The sequence below is a fragment of the Motacilla alba genome, chromosome 1, assembly GCF_015832195.1.
Source record: "Motacilla alba alba isolate MOTALB_02 chromosome 1, Motacilla_alba_V1.0_pri, whole genome shotgun sequence".
NCBI lineage: Eukaryota > Metazoa > Chordata > Aves > Passeriformes > Motacillidae > Motacilla > Motacilla alba.
In genome coordinates, this window is record NC_052016.1 from 85,670,900 (window position 1) to 85,694,050 (window position 23,151).

General features: G+C 41.1%; 1 protein-coding gene across 4 annotated transcripts in view; it reads left to right on the top strand.

Annotated features, from left to right (window-relative positions):
• The first annotated feature begins 3,425 nt into the window (after positions 1-3,425).
• PCCA (propionyl-CoA carboxylase subunit alpha) overlaps positions 3,426-23,151 on the top strand; it is a 273,068-nt gene continuing 253,342 nt past the window's right edge. For 3 of the 4 annotated variants that reach the window (XM_038134386.1, XM_038134414.1, XM_038134404.1), the window contains exons 1-4: positions 3,426-3,523; positions 11,236-11,313; positions 14,436-14,483; positions 14,572-14,640. In XM_038134386.1, coding sequence (XP_037990314.1) covers positions 3,470-3,523; positions 11,236-11,313; positions 14,436-14,483; positions 14,572-14,640 — 249 coding nt within the window. In that variant the 5' untranslated portion in view covers positions 3,426-3,469. Of the gene's footprint in view, positions 3,524-5,691; positions 5,867-11,235; positions 11,314-14,435; positions 14,484-14,571; positions 14,641-23,151 lie in introns of those variants that run through there. The other variant, XM_038134395.1, reaches the window with a different exon arrangement.

A 23,151-nucleotide genomic window follows, 5' to 3' on the forward strand; every position in this document is an offset into this window, starting at 1 on the left:
AAACCTGATACAATATATTCCCTGTTAGATGAAGGACTGCAATTGCTCCAGTTTTCTCTATGGGTTGCAACTTAAAATTTAGGTGATGATACAACAACTTATGATTTCTGTCTGAATTTGGGGTTATGTTAGAAGATGAAGGTAACTCTCTGCTCTAATGAAAGGATCAAAGAAATTCTCAGTACTCAAAAGCGGCAGATCTCTAGGACCCCCTCAAAATAATGAGAGAATAAATTGCACAGCGTTCCAGTGTCTTATAAACCTGCTTAACTTTCTGCATGTTAACAGCTTCACTAACTGAGACAGGAGTTTATATTGAGTTATGACATTACAAATGTGCTTGCAGGCATGCAGAACTAAGGTCTTTGTTTTTATCCAAAGTCGTATATCCATTGATTATTCTAGATATTTTAGTTTCACAATTTAATTTTTGAATATCTACAATTTCTTTAGCAGTGGTGGTGTACAAGTTCTCTTTTTTTTTGAATGTTCGTTTGTAATTGTGTATGATCTTGATACATTACACATCTTCCTTTTCTTGCAGAAACAAAATTTTATATTTTGTGTGTGCTACCCATTACAAAACAGAATAAGCAAAAAGACTGCTAGTAGAAATATGTCAGTCAGAATCAAATCATACTGAAAGCAGAAAACTTCATGTGCAGAGAGATTAGCATTTTCTTTTTCCTTTTTTGCCCCAGTCCCTTCGACTCGTGAGGAGCCTTAGCCTCACTTGGAAACAGGCTTGCATTAGGCCATTTCTCATCAAGTCCTTTATGCACCCAGCTGGCGGTGTCTGTGTGTAATCCCAGACAGTTTCCCTTTGCAGCTGTGGGGGGCCTCCTTTGATGCGCCTCTGTAGGTGGCTGCCGATCCCCTCAGCCGGGCTGGCAAACAGAATCTCCTCTGTAGAGGAGAAGAAAACACGCCGGTGATGCCATGTGACTGTTTGCTTTATGAGTGCAGGAGGAACTGACGTCAGCTGCCTCAGGATATTCTTCTAAAGCAGTAACACCCTGTTGTGGTGTGTATCTCTATGCCTCTGATACACCTAACGCAGTGCCTCTGGCGAATGTGGTCAGTCCACCTCCCTTCTGCTCTTGGTCTCTTTTACTTTCAAGGCTCCACATCTACTGAAAAAAAAAATCTGCAGGGTCTGCTTGTGACTATCAACTGAAAATACAGTGACCTGCTCTGGACATGTTAAGAAGAGTTTTCTTGCATGGTTCCCACCTGTGTGGTCGTACGCATTGTTAATGCAGCAGAGCATATGTGTAAGTGTGCAACAGAGGGGAACCAACGCTGATTTCATTTTTGCTACTCGCTTGGGAGGAAAGGGAGAGAAGTTATTTAATGAATCTTTGGTATGCAGCAGAGTTCACAGAATGGTTAAGGTTAGAAGGGACCACTGGATGTCTTCTAGTCCAAACTCCTTGCTAAGGCAGGGACCCCTACAGGATGTTACTCAGGATTGTTTCCAGATGGCTTTTGAGTAACTCCTGGGAAGGAGACTACAACGTCTCTGGGGATTCTCTTCCAAACTTCAGTCACCCTCACAGTACAGAAGACCTTCCTCATGTTCAAGTGGACCTTTCTGTGTTTCAGCTTCTCCTTTTGTCTCTCTCATTGACCAGCATCACTGAGAAGATCCTAGCTTCATCCTCTTGACAGTCTCCCTTCAGATACTAGTGTTCTCTTTCTTTTTTTTTGTCACAGCTTTCATATAGTTCAGTTTGAATGTAAATACTGACACAAGAGGTTTAAAAAGTGATGCCAGACAATAAAACTAGGCCAAAATGTTCAATATTATGCATAAATGCATGTAGGAACTTGTGCTTTGCTGAGGGTATCATGCAGTTAGTGTCCTAAGAAAATATCTGTGTTTGGGTGAACCCAGTCACTCAGGAGCTTCTGCCCTCCTCTGGTGTCTCCCTGCAGCATGGGAATATGCAGAATGTGGTTGTACATACAGTAAATATGGCCTGAGAGAATTTACTGAGGGCTATAAAAGCATAAAACATAAGGGTTGTTATGTAATGACGTGTGAATTGAGGGGGTGATGTCATCTGGTAAAACCTGCACTTACACAATCATCTGGCTGTTTAGGAAGCACCTTCTTAGCTGCCCAAGGACCTAGACTGTTCTAAAGTCTGAGGTGGTTATTCCCAACCTAAATGTGTGCATTGCCTAAATAGATTTTCCTCATGGATGTAGGTTTTTTTTTTTTTCTGTCTTCCAACACTATTGGAAGGCTGTTGTAAAGCATGTCTTGGGTGAACTGCAAACTATGACCTACTCTCTTTTCTTAACTGAGAAAAAATGTCTTTCAGAAAATGTAATCTTGATCTGCTACTGTAGTAAGGATGAAGAGGAGGCTCGGGTCTACCCTCATCTCTCAAATCACCAGGGAAAAAATGGTAGAAATAACGCTATTTAGAGGAAAAAAAACTCTCTTATTCCTATGCTTTGTGAACATTCATTTGGACATCTTGGATTGTGTCTTTTCTATGCTTCAGCGCTGTGGGCAGTTTATGTCTCTGTTGCATTTTGACAGAGGTCTGAGATGATAACAGTGACACTTCTTATGCACTCTCATCATGGTAAAACCTTTACAGCATTTCCCGGGATGACAATTTACTTGGGGCTCGGCCCTGCTCTGCCATGTACATCAGCTGAGATCCAGCACAACCGCAGCAGAGCACGCGGACCCAGCTGCACAGGTCATTTCAGAAGGAGCTGACTGGGAGATTTTCGGCGCTAGGAAGGCAAGCAGCAAGTACTTCCTGCAGATGATGTGAAGCAGAGGATGACCAGCATCTCTCTCATGCCGAAGTGCTTGTGCTTCATCGGGCAGGAGCTGGGATCAGGCACGCTGTCACAGTCGTGCTTTGCACCTTCTCCCCTCGGAAGGCCAGGGGAGGGATGGATCCCCTCCCGGTGCCGCTGTGGCTCCTGGCCGGGGAGGGTTCAGGGTAACGGCACGAGGGGCGGTGTCGGGGGGGTTTCGGCTAAGTATTAGGAAAGGGTTCTTCCCCCAGAGGGTGGCTGGGCCCTGGAACAGGCCCCCCAGGGCAGGGGTCACAGCGCCAGCCCCACAGAGTTCGAGAAGCGTTCGGACAGTGCTCTCAGGCACAAGGTGTGCCCGGGGGGCTGTGCTGCGCAGGGCCAGCAGTCGGCCCCGGGTGACCCTTGCGGGTCCCTTCCAGCTGGGGCTGTCCTGCGGCGCAGGGCGCGCGCTCGGGGCGCGGTCCCGCGGGGTCAGCCCCACGCGCCGGGCGCGCGCGCAGCCGCCGCAGCCGCGCCCGGAGCGGCACGCGCAAGCGCGACCCCGAGGCGCACGTGCGGCGCGCGGCGGGGCCCTCGCGCCCCTCCACGCCCCCGGCGGGCGGGCGCGCGCCGGGATTGGCTGCGCGCGGCCCGGCCCCGGCGGCGCGGGTGAAAGGGCGGCCGGGCAGCGGCGGCCGCGGACATGGCGCTGGCTCCGCTCCTGCGCTGCGGCGGCCGGCGGGCGCGGCTGCCGGGGGTGAGCGTCGCCGTCGGGGCCGGCACGGGAGTGGCGGCGGCCTGGGGGCACCGAGCTGCGGGTGGCGGGGGCTCCCCGTGGATGGGGCGCCGGGCGGGGGCTGTTCCCTGTGCGGGAGGGCGGGGGGCGGGTGGTGGGGTGTCTCCCCCGAGGAGCTTCCCCGTGTGACCGGCGCGGATCCCCGGCTGCGTGAGCGGCTCCGGGGAGCTCTGTGTGTGCTGGGCCGCGGCCCCGCGGCCGGGGGTGGTGGGCGAGTGGCGGCCGGCAGCAGGCGGCTGCCGGGGGCTGTGGAGCCTCCCGGCTCCCGTGCCTGCGGGCTCCCAGCGCCCAAGAGGCCCTTCCTTGGAGTATCCTGTCGGCGTGTTGCCAGGCGACCGTGATTTTTTGTTTGTTTTGGGTTTTTTTAAAGTTAATTTTCTGCTGGTGAGCCGGCTTGTGTGATACTTTAGGATGGTGGAGTCGGCGTCCCCGGCGGTGTTCATGGAAGGACTGGACGTGTCACTCAGTGCCGTGGTCTAGTTGACGTGATGGTGTTTGGCCGTAGGTTTGACTCGGTGAATCTCAGAGGTCTTTTTTGACCTGATTGATTCTGAGGTTCTGTGATTTCAGTTTCCTTCTGCCCTTTTCCCTCTGTTAAACACAAGCTTATGGGGTGGAGGGTAGTTTTGTGCTATTTTTAGTGGTAAAATGTTAGCTAACAGAGAAAGGAGTTGTCTTCCCCCCCATTCCCCCCACCTCCCCCTTTACCCCAGGTACTTATGGTGCTTTCAGCTGTTACTTAAAGCGTTACTGTGGTTTTCTCTTTTTCTTGCTTTTCATGAAAAGGCAGTTCACTCGTTGCAGAACCATACCAATGTTTTTGATGAAGACCTGAAATTATCTAGAAAACCTTATTCTGTAGCCTGTGGAGTAAACTTCACTGAGGCACCTGCTGTCTTTCCATCTCTGTTACTTCTACAGGTCGTATTAAGAGAAAGATACTATTTTATATAAGAACAAACAGCATTTGCGCATTGTGTTGTGTAACAGTTGAATGACACTGCAGTTAGTTTCTTTATGGGAAAAGTAGTGCAACATACTTCAAATTGTTTACTGTAGAAATAATCTACAGCTTTTTTTTTTTTTTTTTCCTGAAAAGGAAAATTTGTGTAGCGTTCCAGTGGAGAAGAGTGCAATGAATTACAGAAAATGTTTTGCCCAGTGCACCCCCGAGTGTGTGGGATGGGCTTCTCTCTAGAAATGTTGCCTCATAGCAATACTGTAAGGAGCTCCTCACCTGTGTCTAGGAATCATGTAAAAGATGTGGTTTCTGTGGGCAGGGAATGTTGAAAAGGGATTAAAGAGGAAAAGTGTGTGTGTTTGCCCAAGTGTTTTTCCTTAGGAAATATATCTAATAAACCTGTTTTCCTATGAAGGTGTACACAAGAGAAGCTTTTTGAAACCCAGAGTTGTTTAGTTGGAGATGACCTCACATTACTAGAGGGCCCATCCTGTTTGCCGTCTTTGTTTTTGGTAGCCATGAGGATGTGTATATCGATGTGGAAGGCTTCTGCTCTTCCTACTAAGTAGTTCTAAGACTGATGTCAGTCCTTTGGAGCCTGTAAAAGGCCTACTTTGTTTCCTTCTCTCTGGCATCTCAAGGGTCCTGTCTGACAGCACCAGTGCATGCAGTATTTGAAATGTTGCATTAGTGGCACCTCTGTAAAACAAAATGTTTTTATAGCTACTTAATAGCACTCATTAATTATATCACTGAAGCGATTTCTAACTCTGGAGGTCACCATCAAGACAACAGAATATTGGGAAACCGCTAATAAAACAAATTTGCATGGAGATTGCTTTCATAGATTCTTTTGTTTTGCTAACATAGACAAATAAAAATTTTGGTCTTCAAACTTGACTGTGCTTGGAACTCCAACCATTTTTGCAAGGGCTAGCTTTTGCTAGCTACTGAGATGTCCTTTACTTCTTGTGCTGCTTTCCTGTGGGAATCAATAAAGGACCTGAGAAAGGTGCAGAAACACTGAGCTGGGGATTTGACTCTTCACTCTGTTTCTAATGTAGTGCATGTCACTTCTGTTCAGGTTTTATGCAGAATGGGTTCTGCTTAGACTATAACCAAAATTTAATTTTGAGTGCTTTGCGCTTCCAGAGCTGTGAGAAAACCTGGTGTTGAAGGAAGGCTGTAATCAGAGAATGAGGGTGAGACATGGCTTTTGGTAATTCAGTCATGAAACTTTTGAGAGAGCTGCTAAACTGTTTAAAAGAATGTATAATGAAGTGATAAATACTATACATCACGACTTCAAGAGAAAACTGCTGATACAGATTTTATCAGTGTAGGTAAGTTTTCTAGTAATTGAATTAAATGTATGGAAAGTTTATCTGCCATCTCTGTGCACCCAACTCTTTTAAGTCATGGAAGCTATCTGTATGGTGGGAGCCCCTTGCTCTCTCCTGTGTTATTTTTAGCATGCTGTTATTCCAGGGAAATATTTTCCCCCTTGTTCATAAGTGCAGAAGTATCACGCTGATGGGGTAGCAAGGCTGGATATCATTTGCCACTAGGGAAGGGAGTTCAAATGATTGTGGCTACATTCATCTCCACAAATTGGCAAACTTCTGGAGTTTAGTGATTGTTTTTAGTATGTAAACTGCAGATTTTAGTACTGGCAAGCACTCTTAAAGTGTAATTCAGGTAGAGATTTCTGGTTCCAGGAGTAGCTTTTTGGAATTTGTAGGGAAGGTAGGCTGTGGTGTGTACTCAGGGCAAAAAGTACAACAAAAAGTTTGGAAAGGAAAAAAATTGAGTCCATTGAAGTCTGTTTGGTAAAAAATGTCACTCTTGTTCTGAAACAGTCTTTATGTTTTAATTTATTTTGTCTGTCCCCAGCTTGCAAAGATTGTTACCATAGATTGTTACGGTACTGTGATCTATTTCACAGGTGCCAGCCGGCCTTACTGGACCTCCTAAGGCTGCTGCCATTAGAGGCTGTTCCAACTTTCTGCAGCTGCTAGGTCTTGACCACAGGCTCCAACTTGTGCCAGCGCTACTGCATGGATTCCTTGGATAAGCTAGAATGAAATCTGGCTGAGAATATGTTTTTCCCACTCCTTGTGAGCAGCTTCTCAGCTGGATGTATTCCCATGCCTGGTTCACTATACAAGCTTTAGGGACTGGCACAGAGGAGAAGCTACCTGGATATGGGAATAATTGAGCTTAAAAAAATAGCCTTAGGTGGATGAGTGTTTCCTTGTTTGTAGTTTGTATGCTATGTTGGCAGATATGAAAGAGATTTCCTGTTCTTAGAATCGTGGGTGTTTGTCAGTCTGGTCAGAGAGAAGGAACTGTGAAGTGCAGTGTGCATTACAGAGCCTTGTACCACAGCTGTGTTTGCAGATGGCTTCAGGAGAATCTGCTTAGAGTTACAAGGGCTTGGCTGTTCAGCACTCTGAGCATTCAAAGGAAGGGAAAGTGCTTCCTTAGAGAAAAGAAATAGAAAAGTTTTATGTTTCCCTTCCCGTTTATGAGATTTGTACAATATTGTATTACGAAACTATGTTTTCAGCCTTATAGGTTGAAAGTCTTGCAGTCATGTGAGGGTGTCTGCTTCCTATGTGCTGTATACCTACCCCATCAGAAGAGTTCCCCATGCAGGAAATTATGTTGTCAAATGAGTTGAAATAAAGATTTGGGAACAGTTGCTGTGTAATCAAAATGTGAAAAAAATATAATTTTAGTTAGTTTTATAACTGCTCAGGAATACTGATGACTAACACTAGATACAGGGGTTATTCTGTAGATGAAGGGGTTATTCTTATGGTATCTTGCATCCAAGTCTCTGAAAGTGTAGGGGCAAAAATCTTAGGAGAGGTAGAATTTGTATAGTGAAAAGAAATATGCTAGTCTGGCTGTTACTATTGGGTATTGCTTACTGTATTTTCTAGTAATGCTAAAATACACATTCCTTCCCATACTAGACTTCTTACAGCAAATATTGATATGTGATGCTTTTCCTGCCTGAAATCTGGAGCTCTGCGTCTCTATTTCAACACGGAGACCTTTTTCTGCCTGTAAAGCTCAGTATCAATGAGTTATTTACAAGCTGACCGACATGGCAGGGAGATTTCCTTCCTCCATGAGGGCATGTAAACCTTTAAAAACACACATATAAGCCGTTTCTAAATAATAAGTTAATTTTCTGCTGTTGTATGCTGTGTCCTTAAACCACCTCAGAAGGTTTCCTAGGGTTGGGTGCCCAAGGGGAGGCAGTTTGTCTGTGAGGTCTCAAAGTGACAGTGTGCAGTGGGCATGCTATTCTAGGTAGTCTGTAGTTTGACTTTTTTTTAATATGAACTTATTTTATAACTGTTACAGCTGTAGTAGATTAGTTTGGCTATTTTGCAATTAATGATAGCCAAAGCAGGATGCTTTTCCAAAATACACCACTGATACTATCTGTTTTCCAAAAATTTGCTAGGCATGGGAAGCTCTAAGTCAAATGCTGAAGTCCAGGGTTCAGCATATTCCCATAAATGAATAGCCTGCATTCTTGGGCTTTCAAGAATCAAAAGCTTTATCAAATGGAAATAACAAATCGTGACAAAAATAGGTTATACCAGATGACTCTACTGCCCTGTCTTAGTTTTACAAGATAGAAGGAAGTCTTTAGGTCAAGCTGAGCTCTCTGGGCTGTGTTCTGAGGAAATGTCTGTGTAAGGTGTAATAGTTAGGGCATGTGTGGTTTGGGGGAGGCAGCCAATTAAGGATATAGCTTGAGAGTTAGACTGGCTTTGCTGGGTTGTTGGTTTGAGAGGTCTTTGGGGGTCTGATGTAGCTCTTAAAAAACCTACCTATGGCAGGAGCTTGGGAGCCTAGGGGTTGATGATGATACCTGCATAGCTGTAGGGTTGGAGATGGCAGTTTGGTAACATCCCTTTGTGGCCTTAAATATGCATTATTTACAAAACGCTTGTTTATTTTTAAGTAATCATTCAATTGCTCATAGTGGCTAGGAGCAGACCTCTAAAGACATATTTCTTTAAGTGGATGCAAGCTCTTAAACCTTAGAGTGTATCGGTATAGATACATATAGAAATCTTTCTTTTAAAAGCTGTGAACTAGAGTTGAGACTTTACATCTGAGTTGAGCAATATGCTTGATTTATTTTAGGAAATTACTCCACAAGTACTTGATTCAGGGCTGACCTTAGCTTTCTCAGTGACTTGCTTGTGTGTCAGAGGAGGCAGTTACATTTTTAAACATAGTTACATAGTTAGGTTAGGCTATTAATCTGTCCAATTCTGTAGTACAAAACCAGAACTGAGTATGGTTTAAAGTTTTTCCAAGTTTTTTTAATTGCTTGGTAATTTTATTCTTTCTCCGTAAAAAGTTTTAATGGGGCTTTTATTTTTTTTCCAAGATGGCTAAGATTCTACAGTTTAATGCTAGCTAATTTCCCCCATCATAGCCTTTCCTTCCAGTCTCCTGTGCATAGCTCTTCTGGCTTCTCACAGGCATCCAAAACCAGTTTTGTATGAAAGGTATTTACAAGAAAGTTCAGAAGCTTTTCCTTCGTTGCCTGGTTGTTGCCTTTTCCTTGCTAACTGCAAGTGTTTAGATTAGCCCCACTGACCCTTAACAAGCACTTTCTTCAATGAATATTATTAACTTGGTGGAGAGTTTTTGTGTGTGTCCTGTATGACCTTCTTTAGACTATTTGTGGTCTCTCAAGCACTTCTGTTAATAGTGTTTTGGAGGAGGGGGACTCAATCTGCTTAACCATGTGTATGGAGAGGAGCAGAAGAGTGTACTCTGCTACTTCTCTAGGTATCCTTCCTCTGCCCTCTGACTATATCTAGATCATAGTACAGTCACTGAAGGTGTAACAATTGTGCTGTAAATTTGGGATAATGACTGGATTGCAGCTTGCAGAATTCCATCCTTTACTCCATCTCTTTAATGCCTGAAACAGATTGTACTGTCACACCCTCAGATGAAGAAAAATATACTCCTGAAAAAAAACAACTGAAAAACCCCAAAAAACTAAAGAAACCTCTAGCGGATTTGATTCTAGCATATCAAATGATTTGTGTTTCAGGTTGTTGTGGATTTCATCTTTGAGGAGTGAAGTGAAAGAAATAAAAGAAGCAAAAACCCTCACCAAAACAAACAAAACTGAATGGGAAACAACTCAGTGAACAAGGTGGAATGGTTGCTTTCCACTAACCTTTTTTAGTTTCAGAGAAATCAAACACACTTGAATTGTTCAGAAGAGTTAAGCATAGGTGGGTTATCTGGGAACAGTGTATGCTATGTCTGTCACTAGTAACTGGGAACTGAACAATTTGTGTAACTACAGCAGGTTTCTGCTAATGAGGCTTGTTTGGAGCTGGCAGGAGATGGTATGGCTCTAAGGCTTCCTTTACTTGTGTTGAAATATATTGTTTTTCCTTTATAACATTAAAAGATCAGCTGGATTACAAATATGATGGCCTTCTCAATCCTTGGCTGGCTTCTGCTTTCTGTGATGCAATCAGGCTAGAGGGCTGTATAGGGAGTGTTCACATTCCAGTTACTGACAGCCACTGTTACTTCAAAATCAATATGAGCTTACAGTAAACTTAAAATTTTATCAATTTTTGAGCTGTCTTAAGTTCACTACCCTTGTGGTAGGTGCAACTGAATTCTCTAATTAAGCTCTTTATGTGAACATATGCTTCCCTATTTTATCTTTTTTCTAATGTAGTCCATATTTGTATCTTTTTCCTCAGTCTTTTCACAGGACACCCTTTACTTTCTACTACTTCCTTAGATTTCTGCAACTTTTGAAAACAGTTCTTTAAGATGGAATTGACAGATTCTGAGCTCTGGCATGTCCCGTCACTGCTGTTTTGTGTTTCCTACTAGACAATATCTATTATTAAGGCTTTTTATAGTCTTTTTGTTTCCAAGTGTGTGATGAAGTGTGGCTTTGCCAGAGCTGTCTGTGTTGATGCATCTTTGGTGTGGTATCATTTTTATCTGTATGATTATTTTTGTTTGTGGCTAACTGCCATTACATTGTAAAAGGACTTGCTTAAGTAATACCCATCTGAATCTCTTATAAATCTATGATATAATCAATTGTGTTTTCTTTGAAATAGCATGTGTATACTGCTTTTTCCTGTGTTGTGCAAAAATTGTCTATGTAGGAGTTGGTTCAGAGCAGAAGTCTAAGGGAAAAAGACCTCTTTTCCTCAGACTGCTGTCAGGAGCCTGGGATAGGGAAGACTGAGAGCTTAGCTAGCATCTGAAGTCTGTTCTACTTCTCCCCTCTGTATGGGCCCAGTCTGCTGCCTGCTGTATGCCCAACAGTTCCCCAGCAGTGAAGGCCTCTCCCCATCAGCCCTGTGTACAGACATATGCATGCACGCTCTTTTGAGAATTTCTTGTAGGTATTTCTTGGAACAAGAAGGAAAGAAGATGGTATAATAGAGAATATATTACAAAAAAAGTTATGCATGAGCTAATGATCTCATATCTAGGGCTTCTGAATTTTTTCTGGTTACTGTTTGTGGGTGTTTGCTTGGAGAAGGCAGTTCTCTATGAGCTTTAATGCACCTGGTGAGGGAATGAAAGACTATGGAAGTTTTCTCGAGATGTCAATGTATGAAATTTTTTTAATGTAATGGCATACTGTAACGGGCTTACCTCTCTGTTTCTTCTGTAGTGGGAATCACTGTGTTCAAGATGGTGCCTTATAACTTCACATAAACTCTATTCGTCTGTGTATGATCCAAATGAAAAGGTAAGCAGTATGGTGCATGTTTTCTTTTTGACATCTTACTAATACTAATGTAATACTGACATTTGGTTTTTAAGCTGCCCTCTTCTTTGTGCTGCTACTAACAATTCTCTTGGTATAACCCATCACTGGTTTAATAGCATGTTTTTCTTTCAAAACCAAAAAGGAAGTTGCTTTTGAAGGATACATGTCAAGCAAGATTGGAATACTACTTTCAGTGTATCCCAAAAGGCTTAAGGGATTGTGAGCTTGGGAAAGTTACATACTGGCCTGAACATGTTATAATTATGAAACAACTGTTAATGTTTTTCATAGTGTGGGTGGTAATCGGGCCTGTTAAAACACTCAGGAGCTAGACTAGCCAAAAGCTGTTTGTGGAAACCAAACTCTGTAACAGTGGCAGCATGATTGGTTGATGACCTGGCATGGGGGTGAGAAATTCAGACCCTGGAAAAAGATGGGCCTTTAAGGCCTGCAGAGAATAGCAAGTCCTCATCTTGGGAGTTGTGCTGTAGCAATCTCAATTTACTGTTATGAGCCAAGAAAAACTTTCCTTGTGGAAGATTGTCTTGGCATGGCCTCTGAAGGAACACACTTGGAAAAATAAGGTGATTGAAGGTACACTAATATTTGAGGGCAAGGATGCCAACAATTCAGGACTGATAGGAATGTCCTTATACACCAGCGTAGAAGCAATTATCTAGAAGTGAAACAATATTAGGAAATGGAGAAAACCAGTGTGTACCTAGAACTGTAGCTTTACAGTTTTTTTTCCAGAAGATTTCTTTTTCTTAAGGTTCTTGCTTAGTTAAGGTCCCCTTGCTTTTCTAAATGCATATATTTAGGGCGTGTAGTTGGGTATTTGGTTTCTCTCAACTAGGAGCTGTGTCATTTCAACCAGTGACTACTACAGACAGTGGAAGGGACAGTGAACAAAACAAACCAGAAAAGCACTTAAACTGTCTTTGTAATGACACGACTTCCATGTGACACCTTTTCAGCCTAATTAGTGGAAGTTATATTAAAAATGTTACTCCAAAGCAGTACGTGATTTTAATTTTGTTTTTTATTGTGCTGGACTTTAGTCTAATCTGTCTTTAGACAGAGACTAGAATTGAAAAATTAAAATGTTAAATATTCTTATAATCTTGATATTGAAAGTCATGTCTTGCACTGTGACCACAGCTGATTAATAAAACAGCATTTATGTACCAAGAAACTAGGTTGATGGTGAATTTGAATCATGATGCTTTTCAGTACCGGGTATTTGGGAGTATTTTTTAAATTCCCCCTCAAGTCTGTGTGCCTAAAAATCTTTAGGTACCTAGAATGCTGACATTTAGACTCAGGAACAGTTTGTTTATTATGATGTTGATAACCTTTTCAGACCAGATCCACCAGCTAAGAACTCTTCAAAAAAGTTGCTAGCTCCTGTGGTGTTCTTAAAGTATTGGTACCTCTGATAATTGACCTTGTTTAAGATGCATCTGAGTCACGTGTGCCTGTGCACTGGGCAGTGGTATTCAGCAAACCTGGCTGAATTTACGGTATAAGCTTGCTGCAGCTCTTACCTGGAGGGGTTTCTTATCGCTTAATTTCCATATGGTGTTATCACGTGGTAGTATTTTTAAACTGGTCATGTGATGTCAGCTCAGCCCTGACTATGAAAAAGTAAATTTGGTCAAGGGCACCTTGAGTTTCTCTGGAGTGTAGAGCAAATAATGTGTTCTAGTCTGTCAATAGCAGTTCCTGTTGGGGTTTTGCAGTGTTCCTTCCTCTCCTCTGGCACCTGTCTTCCCCTCCTTAAATTAGCTTATGGCTGCGAGGCTAGTAAACCGTTTTGTTGTGGTGGCAAAACCTCCTCTTCCCCTAGTCCTTATGAAAACAAGCTGTTTGGTGTAGTGGAGGAAGGATAGCTGTCAAATGTCTTTGGCTATCATTTGATAAACTTGATGTGGTATGACTGCAGACTGCCCCTGACGGAGACAGTCCTGCTGGTTCCCTCTTGTATGTTTTCATTTGGAGCATGGGAGGCAGAGTAGGACTGTTCACAAACTTGGGATGTGTCCTGGAGCTGTATCCCTGTCGTCTGGGCTGTAGAAAGCAGTGGGGTAAGTGTGTCACCCAGGACAATCCCTTTCGGTGGCAGTCTGTATTTATAACTGAGCAGGCGCAGTTCCAAAGTGCCCCTGTGCTTAGTAGCAAGACCCATGACAGCAATAGCCCTCACTCCCAGCAATGAGATTTTTATGCTGTGCAACTGTGCTGCTCTGCCACTCTTTTCTTAATGGGAAAGGGTGTAAGGCTTGTTGACTTCCAGCAGCTTGGTATCCCCTCTTACAGGCATGATATAGAAGTGTTGAAGGTACATTTGCAGCATTGGTGCATTCCAGTGTGAAAGGTGAGGGTGAATTTCAGGCGAGTAGTAAGTTTGATTTGCTATTCTGTTGCATTGCAGATGCTACTTAGTATTTAGTGTGTAACAATGTTCCGATGGCCATGCAGGATTTCGCCAAGTTCTTCAGGTGAGGCTCAGGGAGAAGGGGCAAGGCTGGTACCACTCAGCAGGTATGCCTGTTCAGGGTCAAACTTTGGTCTCTTATCCTCCATGACCTAGGTATTGTAGGAACACTTCCTTATGATTGGAATGCCCTTTTAAAGGGCTCCCAAAATTGATGAGTATTGTGTTCCAGGTCATCTATACTGGTTATGGGTAATGACCACTATACCTGCTAGCATTGTACCTGGGTAATACCAGCATGTATGTGTGTTGCTTCCAGGCCACATAAAACTGACCGCAGCTCTTCCCTGGGCTTGACTGACTTCTAGAGCTGCTGTAGGGTTCTAGTTGGCAAGGAGATCCAAGGAATGTTGGTTTCAATAGTCAAAGTGTTTTTCTTCTGAACCTCTGTGTGTGCTAGGTAGATCTAGTATAGCATGCTGTTTGGTATATCATCATTTAAACCAGGAGAACCCTTTTAAAAGTAGGTGATCTCAGAATTCTAAGCTCATGGATAAACCATGGTTTTAGTGAAAGTGGAGGAGAAAAGAATACATGTTTCTGAAGGGAGAAAAACTTGTATTCTGTTTGTTTCTCAAGACTCTTATTGTTCCTTTCCCTTCAGACTTTTGAAAAACTGCTTATTGCCAACAGAGGAGAGATTGCATGCCGAGTAAGTATGTAACATTTTCATTTTTTGATATTTGATTCTAAAAGTATTGCTATTTAAATATTGGTAATTGTCACTTCTTATGTGGTAGGTCATCAAAACATGTAAGAAGATGGGGATTAAAACAGTTGCCATACACAGTGATGTCGACGCCAATGCTGTGAGTACTGCTTAATTCAAGTGGTAGAGGAGGTTTTAGTAATTCAGCAAGACTTGCAGCTGTTATGCAGTCTTATCGATTATTGTTGTTGGCATGTTGGCAATTCAGTATCTTTGTATATGTCCTTTTCCTCTATGTGCTTGAAGTGAGTGGAGATAGCAAGGTGGAGGAAGGATTGGATAAGTATTTAGCATGCTTTTTCTGTGAACTCTTCTGTGTTTGTGTAAATGCTGCCTTTCTCTTTGTGTGGATTAATCTAGATACATGTGCACATAGGTAGATGTGGGCAACAAGTGTGACAGTAGCAGTGAAACCTAAATTTTGTTTTGCTAATATGCACAAAAAACCAATGAAGAGTGGACCCTAGAAGAAGGTCTAGAGCTTAGTATACGTGTTTCCTGTGTCTGGTAAATCTTTTTCATTACTTTGCACTTTCCAGAGAAATATCCCCTTCTACCAGGTATGCAAAACAGGCTTAATGGAGCTGTTCGGTTTGATGAGGCTATTGATGTGCCTTTAATATTCAGCAGCATAGCAAAAAGGTGGTAAAATGGCTTTTTAGACAAATGAGGTACCTGTATTGCCCACTTTCAGGTTTTGTAGTCTGTTCATTATCATTCATGGCAACAATAACAGGATAATTTCTTGTGTGCTGTAACAGCAAGTGTAGTCATACTTGCATATTCTTGTTGACTGGAAAGAATATAGTATTTTTCCTTGCCTGCAAGAACTGCTACATGAGAAATGACCAGGGGTAGCCCCATGTTCCAGGGAAGTTCGTTGGAATCTGAAAGGGAGTTAAACCCCTGTATTACAATTTAAAAAGTCGTCACTCAAACAAGCTACCAGAAAAAAAGTGTATTTTGTGCAGGACAGGACTTGTGAATATAGGTGGTGAGTTACTCAACATTAGAAAAACAGACATGGTTCATGAAATCTGAAAGTAGTTAGAATTTAGGTGTTTTCAGAGTTAAATGCAAGCTTGGAGCTGTTGGGAGTTTTGGACTTTGACATAGCTTTTGTCTGAGTCTCTTTGTGGTTCTATTACTACATGACCAGCTCAGCTCATATGAATAGGCTGTAGATTGAGCAAGGGAATGAAATGGTACTTTCTGAAATGCTCTACTGATGGACTTTTATGCCATGTATTTCTTTCTTTGAGGTGAATGGAAAGTACACTTGGTCTGGATTTTAACTGATAACCATAACTGGTAATGTAGTAGCTTGTGGGTGCTCAATGGGCTGTGAAATGAATTCTTAATGGGTGGATGTCAGACATCATGATAAATTCTAATTCTTTTGGAAGCCAAGGGTTAGGTGAATATGAATACAAACTACTCTGTATGATCTATGATTCCTCTAGTAAAACTGAAGCATGCTGATGGGTACTTGAATTCCATCTTATGTATATAGTATCTGCTGTTAGGATAAGTGGATTCACTGTTCAGCAGCATTGCATAGCCTTTTCACTGGCAAGAATTCATCCTGAAAATGGACTTAAAAAGCTGTTTAAAAAACCCCACATGTTTTTTCACCAGTCCATAATAGACTTGAGAAAATGAATTGGTCTTCTCTCCAATGTGTCTGTTGATTGTGTAGATTCTGCTATGAACTGGAGACTGTGACAAGATCTGAAAGCAGTAAGTAAAAACCAAGATTGAAGAACATAATAAGAGTAAGAATGGCATGAAGAAGTACAACTCATGACCTTAGGGTGTACAAATAGTGCATTACAAAAAGGAAATTGAAAATATGAAAATATGCTGCTTTGATCTACAGTTCTGTCTTAGCTTTAAAATACAAATAGGGTCTTTCATTTGTAATAGTTCCCAAGAGAAAAAAAATCCAAGTTGGTATCTCAGAAATGCGTTAGTGTGCTCATGGTAGTTCATAAAGATAACATTAAGTGTGTTACAGGGGATGCTGCCATTTTGAGTTTATGGACAAGAGATGAGGCTCTAACAAATGCTGTAAGGGTGATGTAGTGTCTGCTTAGCTCTCTGGAGCCTTACCTAAAGACTGATCAAACTTATCTGTATGAGGTTAAGCATTAGCTGTGTGCATTGAAGAAGCTTCAGGTATTTAAAGGAAAATGAGAGGAAGCCTACTTGAAAAACTCTATGTACTTAAGGTAGTGGTATGAAGTCTAAGCTAGTTTTTCGGGTCTAATTATAAATGTTGTTTATGTCTACCATAGATCCTTCAGTCACTGCCTTGTGTGCTTGCACTGGGAAAGAGTTTACTTTATGTTGTCTGTTTTAATGACTTGGGTAATTCTAGTTTTTCATTACGGGAATGACCTGGCCCATTGCAGTGATGTGTGTGTCATTTTGGATGACCTTGATGGATGAGTCCACAAGCCAAATTCTTTTACTCTGTTACTTACAATAAAGTCACCAATAATAGTTGTCCATAATTCTGTCCAGTGTTTCATCAACAGCATCCTTCTTGGTTGTACCAGTCATAGCAAAATGTCAAATGTTCTGAAGTCATACTGAGGAGCTGATGCAACCTGCCAAAGGAACCTCTGTCCTCATGGAACTAGGAATAACATGTTTGCTTAGTGATGGGATGCTGCAAGAGAGTTATTAGTATTCTTTTGATCTTTTGCTTGACAGGATAGCTCACTTCTTCATGACTTCTGTTGCAAAAGCAATGAGTATGATAGGCAGCTACCCTGATGGTTCAATGAACCAAAGACAGAAATAGCTGTAAAGACATGAAATTGAACTAGGTGCCCATCCCAATGCTGTCTTTGCTGAAAATAGTGGGACTGAGTTTTAAGTTACCAAAGTAGGTAGGGATACCTTACAGAAATAATTTATTATCATGTTTAAAAGTAGCACTAGCTGCAGTAGATAAATTTTTTTGCTTAGAACTTGGAGTAACCTTTGAGATGTAGTTAGAGCCCCTTATTACATTACTTGTCACCTGTATAGCTGCTCACTGAAAAGCAGGTAGCCTTAATACTCTTAGTATGACTTAATTGTAACCACTATAACTGAAAGGAGGGCAGTTCACTTTGTCTGTTATTGACTCTCTGGTTTTGTCATACTTTATGAAAACACTACTGAAATTGAACAGAAGCAAAGTTCCTTCAGCATGCTCACTAAATATTTAAAGTGAGAAAGAAAACAGGTATCACAAGATATTTAGCAATTCAGGCTCTTCAGTGATAGCTTCTAATTTATTCCTTACCTAGTGCTATGCATAAATGATTCAAGCAGGAATTTTTACTAATGTTTGTATAGGAATTATATATACAATATACACAGTCTTTTATATATATATAGTCTTAAAATTATAGTCTTATATATATATAGTCTTAAAATAATGCTCTTTGAATGGAAGTACTACAAGACTTGTGAGTTATCTTAACCTAGACCTTTTTATTTTAGATTTCCTTTGGTTGAATAGTTCACTTTTTTTTTTTCTTTAAATTTTCAGATTACTGAAATCCTTATGGAATTTACAGTGCTGAATAGAGGTGGTGGGAATAAACAAAATGCTTATATATGCAATATAAGCTTTCCATGAAACAGCTTTTTCTTGTTCTTCACACTTAAGTTTCTGTGGAGCACCATGGCAAATGTCTTGAGTATGCTGTTAGAGCAATATCAATCTGGATATATTTACCATTAATAGATAAAACTAGTAGCTAGACTATAAGAGCATAAAGGAATTTTCATTTCAAGGAATTTAAACTTTGCTGTTATGAGGAGGAAGCAGCAGGGAAGACTGTTAAAAATTGGGAATGTTGCAAAAATGGAACAACCTGATGAGAGCCAAATAAAGCTTACCTGAAGAGGGAGAATACAAAGAACAAAATATACTGTTTTGTGCTATTAATTTTAAAAATGACCAGATTTCTGAAAGATTTTTATAGGTGAATATTGTTGTGGTGACAGGGAAGAGAACGTTAACAAAACTTAAAAGGAGATAGGTGACTTTAGAGACCTTTGGATGCTTCTGTATTAATGCAAATTTACAGATAGCTGGAAATGGTATTAAATGGGATTGAATTGCATTTAGTTTTGTGGAGGTGGGAGGATGTGTGAACTGGTGGGAAAAACCTGGCAAAAAGCCTGGCAGAATGGTTGCTGAGACCCCCATAGAGCATTACAGTTGCTTATGTGGTACTGAATAAAATAGATCATAATGGATGCTTTCAGGTTCTTGAAAATAGTGGCTAATACTCTTTGATTGCATCTGTTATTTTGGGGAAAGCAGAGAAAAAAAGTTGTTGTATACTGTTCAAAATGCTTAGTTATTTTGTTTTTTTTTAACTTCAGTGTTCAGCTTTCAAAACACTGATTCTTTACACTTGAATAGGTAAAGTGGGGAAGGACCAGTGAAATTCAGATTTTTTTTTAATTAAAACATCTGGTGGAATTATTTTTGATATGAGAAAACAAGCAAAGAAGTTTTGTCTGAACAAGAGTAATCATATGTACTTTTCCCCCTGAACTGATTGGAATAGAGGGTTAAGATGAAAGAGCCTCCTCAACCATAAATGTAACACTGATGGTGCAAACATTGTCAAGGAAAGCTAGAGAACTATTGTAATGCCTAACATAATCAGCTAAAAGTATGATAAATGAAGAACAAGCTTTCACTAATTGGATCTGAACAAAAGAAGGTATAGCATAAAGCAGTGAATGAGATATAATTTTACTTGGCATTTTTTAACACAGCAGGGATTCTATAGCCATATGAAGCAATGAACTATAAATGACTGAAAAAATCCCATGGGAAAGTAATGTAAACTACTAAAACTTAACAGAGTAGTGAGCAGTGAGTTGTACTTCTTTCATATAAGGTTTTTCCTATCAATCGCTTAAGACTTCAGGTGTTGTGTTAAACTGCCTGTTCTAAATCTTGTTCTGCCACATAATATAAAATGAAAAATAATGCAAATGCTTTTATTGATGTAAAAGTAATTGCACAGAATTGAGCTGTTCTCCAGAAAGTGTAGTGTTTTGAGTGACAGAAAATGGAAAAAATAACTAGAAATGGAAGATCTAAATTCCTTTCCTAAGGTGTTTTTTTTTTTTTTTTTTTTTTTTTTTTTTTTAAGCTTGGAGTCCGAGACAGTATTTCGGAAGGAGTTTGGGGGAAAAATCTGGTTTAGGGAAGCTGCAAAGTTGATAAGGGTTATAAGTTTCTATATAATGTCTTTATTGAGCTGAATGAATTTGAGTGAGTAAGATGAGCTTTTTTTCTGAAACAATATAAACTGAGAATTTTGCTGAAGTCTTCTTTATAGCTTAATGGGATGCTCTCAGTTTTTGTTCTTAAGAAATCCAGCAGGCAAAAATAAGTATTGGAGGGCAATTTGGCATTTAAGTTTTAATATAAAAAATTAGTTAGTTTGAAAAGTGAAAGTTTATCTAAAACTGAGGAGTTTTATTTACTTGCAACTAACTTAGAGGTTTTAACAATTGTCCAAACTCTCGTTTCCTTTTTTTTTTTCTGTTCTGTCTTTTAAAATGTGCAAAGCTTTCTTCCATCACCTGCTACAAAACTAGAAATTCAGTCATTTTGATAGCTCATTGTCTCCCAATGGCATTTCAGGGATTTGTACTCAGAAAACTTGGAGAGATCTGTTTTGAGTACCTATATGAAAATGAAACTCATATTTTAATGCCTTTTTGAAATACATGATTCTTGGGCTGTTGTCCAGAGTGTATAGAGTGGATCTGCCTCCCTGTACTGTCTGGAGAAATTCCCTCTTCCTAAGTGGTAGTGTTTGCAAAGTGTGCAGAATAGGCGTGGGTCAGAAGAGTGCTGTTCTGCTTTTCCTTCGATGTATTTACCTTTTGTTACAAAAACAAGACAGCATGTTGTTCATTTCTTCACAAGGGGGGATGGAGATGATGTTACTATCCTGTCCCCATGCTTTATTGAGTGAACTCCTGGACAGCTTTGTAAAGCATGAGAAATGCAGGTGGTGGTAATCCCATGAAGGGAAATACCTCTGTGGAAGGAGTGTGCTTTTGTACAGAATTGTAGCTTGCTTGCTAGTAATTTGCTTTTTTTAAAAAAAGTTTATCATTGCTTTGAAACTGAGTGGGTTGCTGAAGGAAGTAATTAATATTTCATTTGCTATAGTGAAAAATGCAATCTTGATCTGCAATTTTAAAAGTTGGAGGGGCTCATCAGAGCTCTAGAATCCTAACGTTTCAGCCTTTTAGTGTGTTTTAACCAGTGGTAGGATGATGTGAAATGCATATAAGACCTCTGAAATGAGTCAGACTCCTGTTGCATTGTTTGATGGTTAAGCTGAAATGTCAGTTTTGTTGGATTCTTGTTGAAACTCTACCACTAAGAAGCAGTGGAAGGATGTAGAATAGGATGCTTTAAGCATCACTCTGCAGCCCAACTGGGGACACTGCCTTGGAGGTGGAAAGTATATGTTGTAAAGAAGGAATTTTGACCTTTGTGGGGATGGTTATTTAATTACCAAGCTGATTTATTTGGAGGATCAATGCATGGATTAAAAATAATCTGTCACAAAGCTCATTTAGAGAAAGTGACTGTTGTCGGAAGTACTGAACTACCCTTGGGAGAGGAAAATGTAGGAGCCCAGTCAGCACAGTTAATTGCAGCTTAAAGGTGCTGTGTTGCTGCTCAGTGCTGTGGAGAGTCAAGTGGTGGTTCTGTGGTGCTATGACTGTCTACATCAGTAGGTAGTGGGGAGTAGCAGGAGTGTATCTGTGGAGTGAAATGGTTCATGCTGAAGACATGGTGTTCTTCCATGCTGCGTTTCAGTATCTGTGTGCTTGGTTCTAGTCTGGTGCTGAGGGTTTGGTGTCTGCTTGTCGTGGTTTGCTGTGCCCAGCAGGTGTCTGGTTCATGTGCTTTGAGACAGCTGAGTGTTAGAGACAAATGTGTTTTAAGTGGAGGTGACTGAGAGATTTACTTAAAAAAACCAGTCCTGATTTGAACTTAAATACTGATGTGTACTGAAGTCACTCTAATTGCTTGCTTGGGACTGCCCTCTTGGTGCTCTAGCACTTGTCTGATCTTGTGCTGGGTTGTTTCCATGCTCTGAACACACCAGACACCTTGATCAAGTTAGTTAAAACTTTTTTCTATGACCTTTTTATATTAAAGTATTTCATTGGAATGTATGACAGATGCTGTAGCCATTTATAGAAACCACCTGAGTTGCAGTAGGTCAGTAAAGTGACTTTTATTGCCTTGGCTGTCTGCAGGGCTCTGATGCTGTTACCCAGAGTTGTGGGGTTTGGAGAGATGTACAGGCATCTGTGATCAGGTCTTAAACTTTAGGCTGGGCAGAGCTGAAGTCATTAGGCTTCACCTGTTCTAGAGATTTCCTTCTCATGGACAGCAGTGGCAGAGAGCAGGCAGTTCCCTCCTCTGAAGCCACAGGTATGTGCTGAGGGCATGCCATCAGCAGTTCTGGATCAATGTTTCCTGCTGCCATAATTTTGGCTCAAACTTACTATCCTTATTACATTGGGTTTCCCCAAGAAACCAAGTTGGTGTACATCTAGTATAGCCTGTTTGCTTTGTGCTCATCTCTAGATCTTTCCAGAGGTGGTGGAAAGTGCTGTATGTAGTAATTTTAATACAACTGAACATTGTCAATGTGATTTAAAAAAAGATAGTTTTACCATCTGCCTCTGTAAGAGGGGGGCTGTAGCAGCATGGTTTCCTGCTTCCTCACCTCCTTGGATACAGAACAAGGTCCCTTGGATTCCTCTTTTGAGGCTTTGAGTGTCCTGTCTTTTTCCTGACTTCATCCTTCACCCATGTCCTCAGCAGCAGCTACTTCATTGTGCAGATTCATTTCTCCTGTGGTTCATATTGTCACAGTTGTGCTATTTGTTATCAGCTGTGGTTGTGGTTATTCAAGGATGATCTGTTTTCAGGCACTATTAATGAACAATACTATTTGGCAATACTGTGGTTTCTTGTCTGTGGTTTCTTGTCTGTGTGGGTGTAAATACTGGTGAACAGGCCCTAGGCTGGATTTCTTTTTAGTATTTGGATGAGCTCTAGACAGAGAGGGACCTAAGGCAGATTTTCTATGAATTATGTTCACAAGTACTTAGAAAATTACTTCTACAATTGGTGTAAGACTGTGCTGTTTACTAAGAGTAGTTCTCTTCCTTTCTCTCCTAAGAGTAGTTATCTTCCTATCTTTTGTGTACCTACTAAGTGTGCAGCCTTTTGTTAAATGGATCCAGGCTGCTTATGTATATGAGAACAGTGGGGGAAAGAAAAGAAAGAAATGTGGATCAGCAGGCTGATGTGGCTCTTTGCATAGGTTAATGAAGCTAGAGCTGATGGCATCAGGACACATGGTTGGGGACAAGGAGAATGAATACTTGATTAACCTTTTGAGAGGCAGTGTAGATTTAGTATCTTGAGTGAATGCCATCACACATCCTAATAGTGGAGGATGTGGGAAAAAGAGCAGGGAAGGAAATATGTATCAGAGATGCAGGTTCACAGTGTGAAGAGCTGATTTGGTGAGCAGAG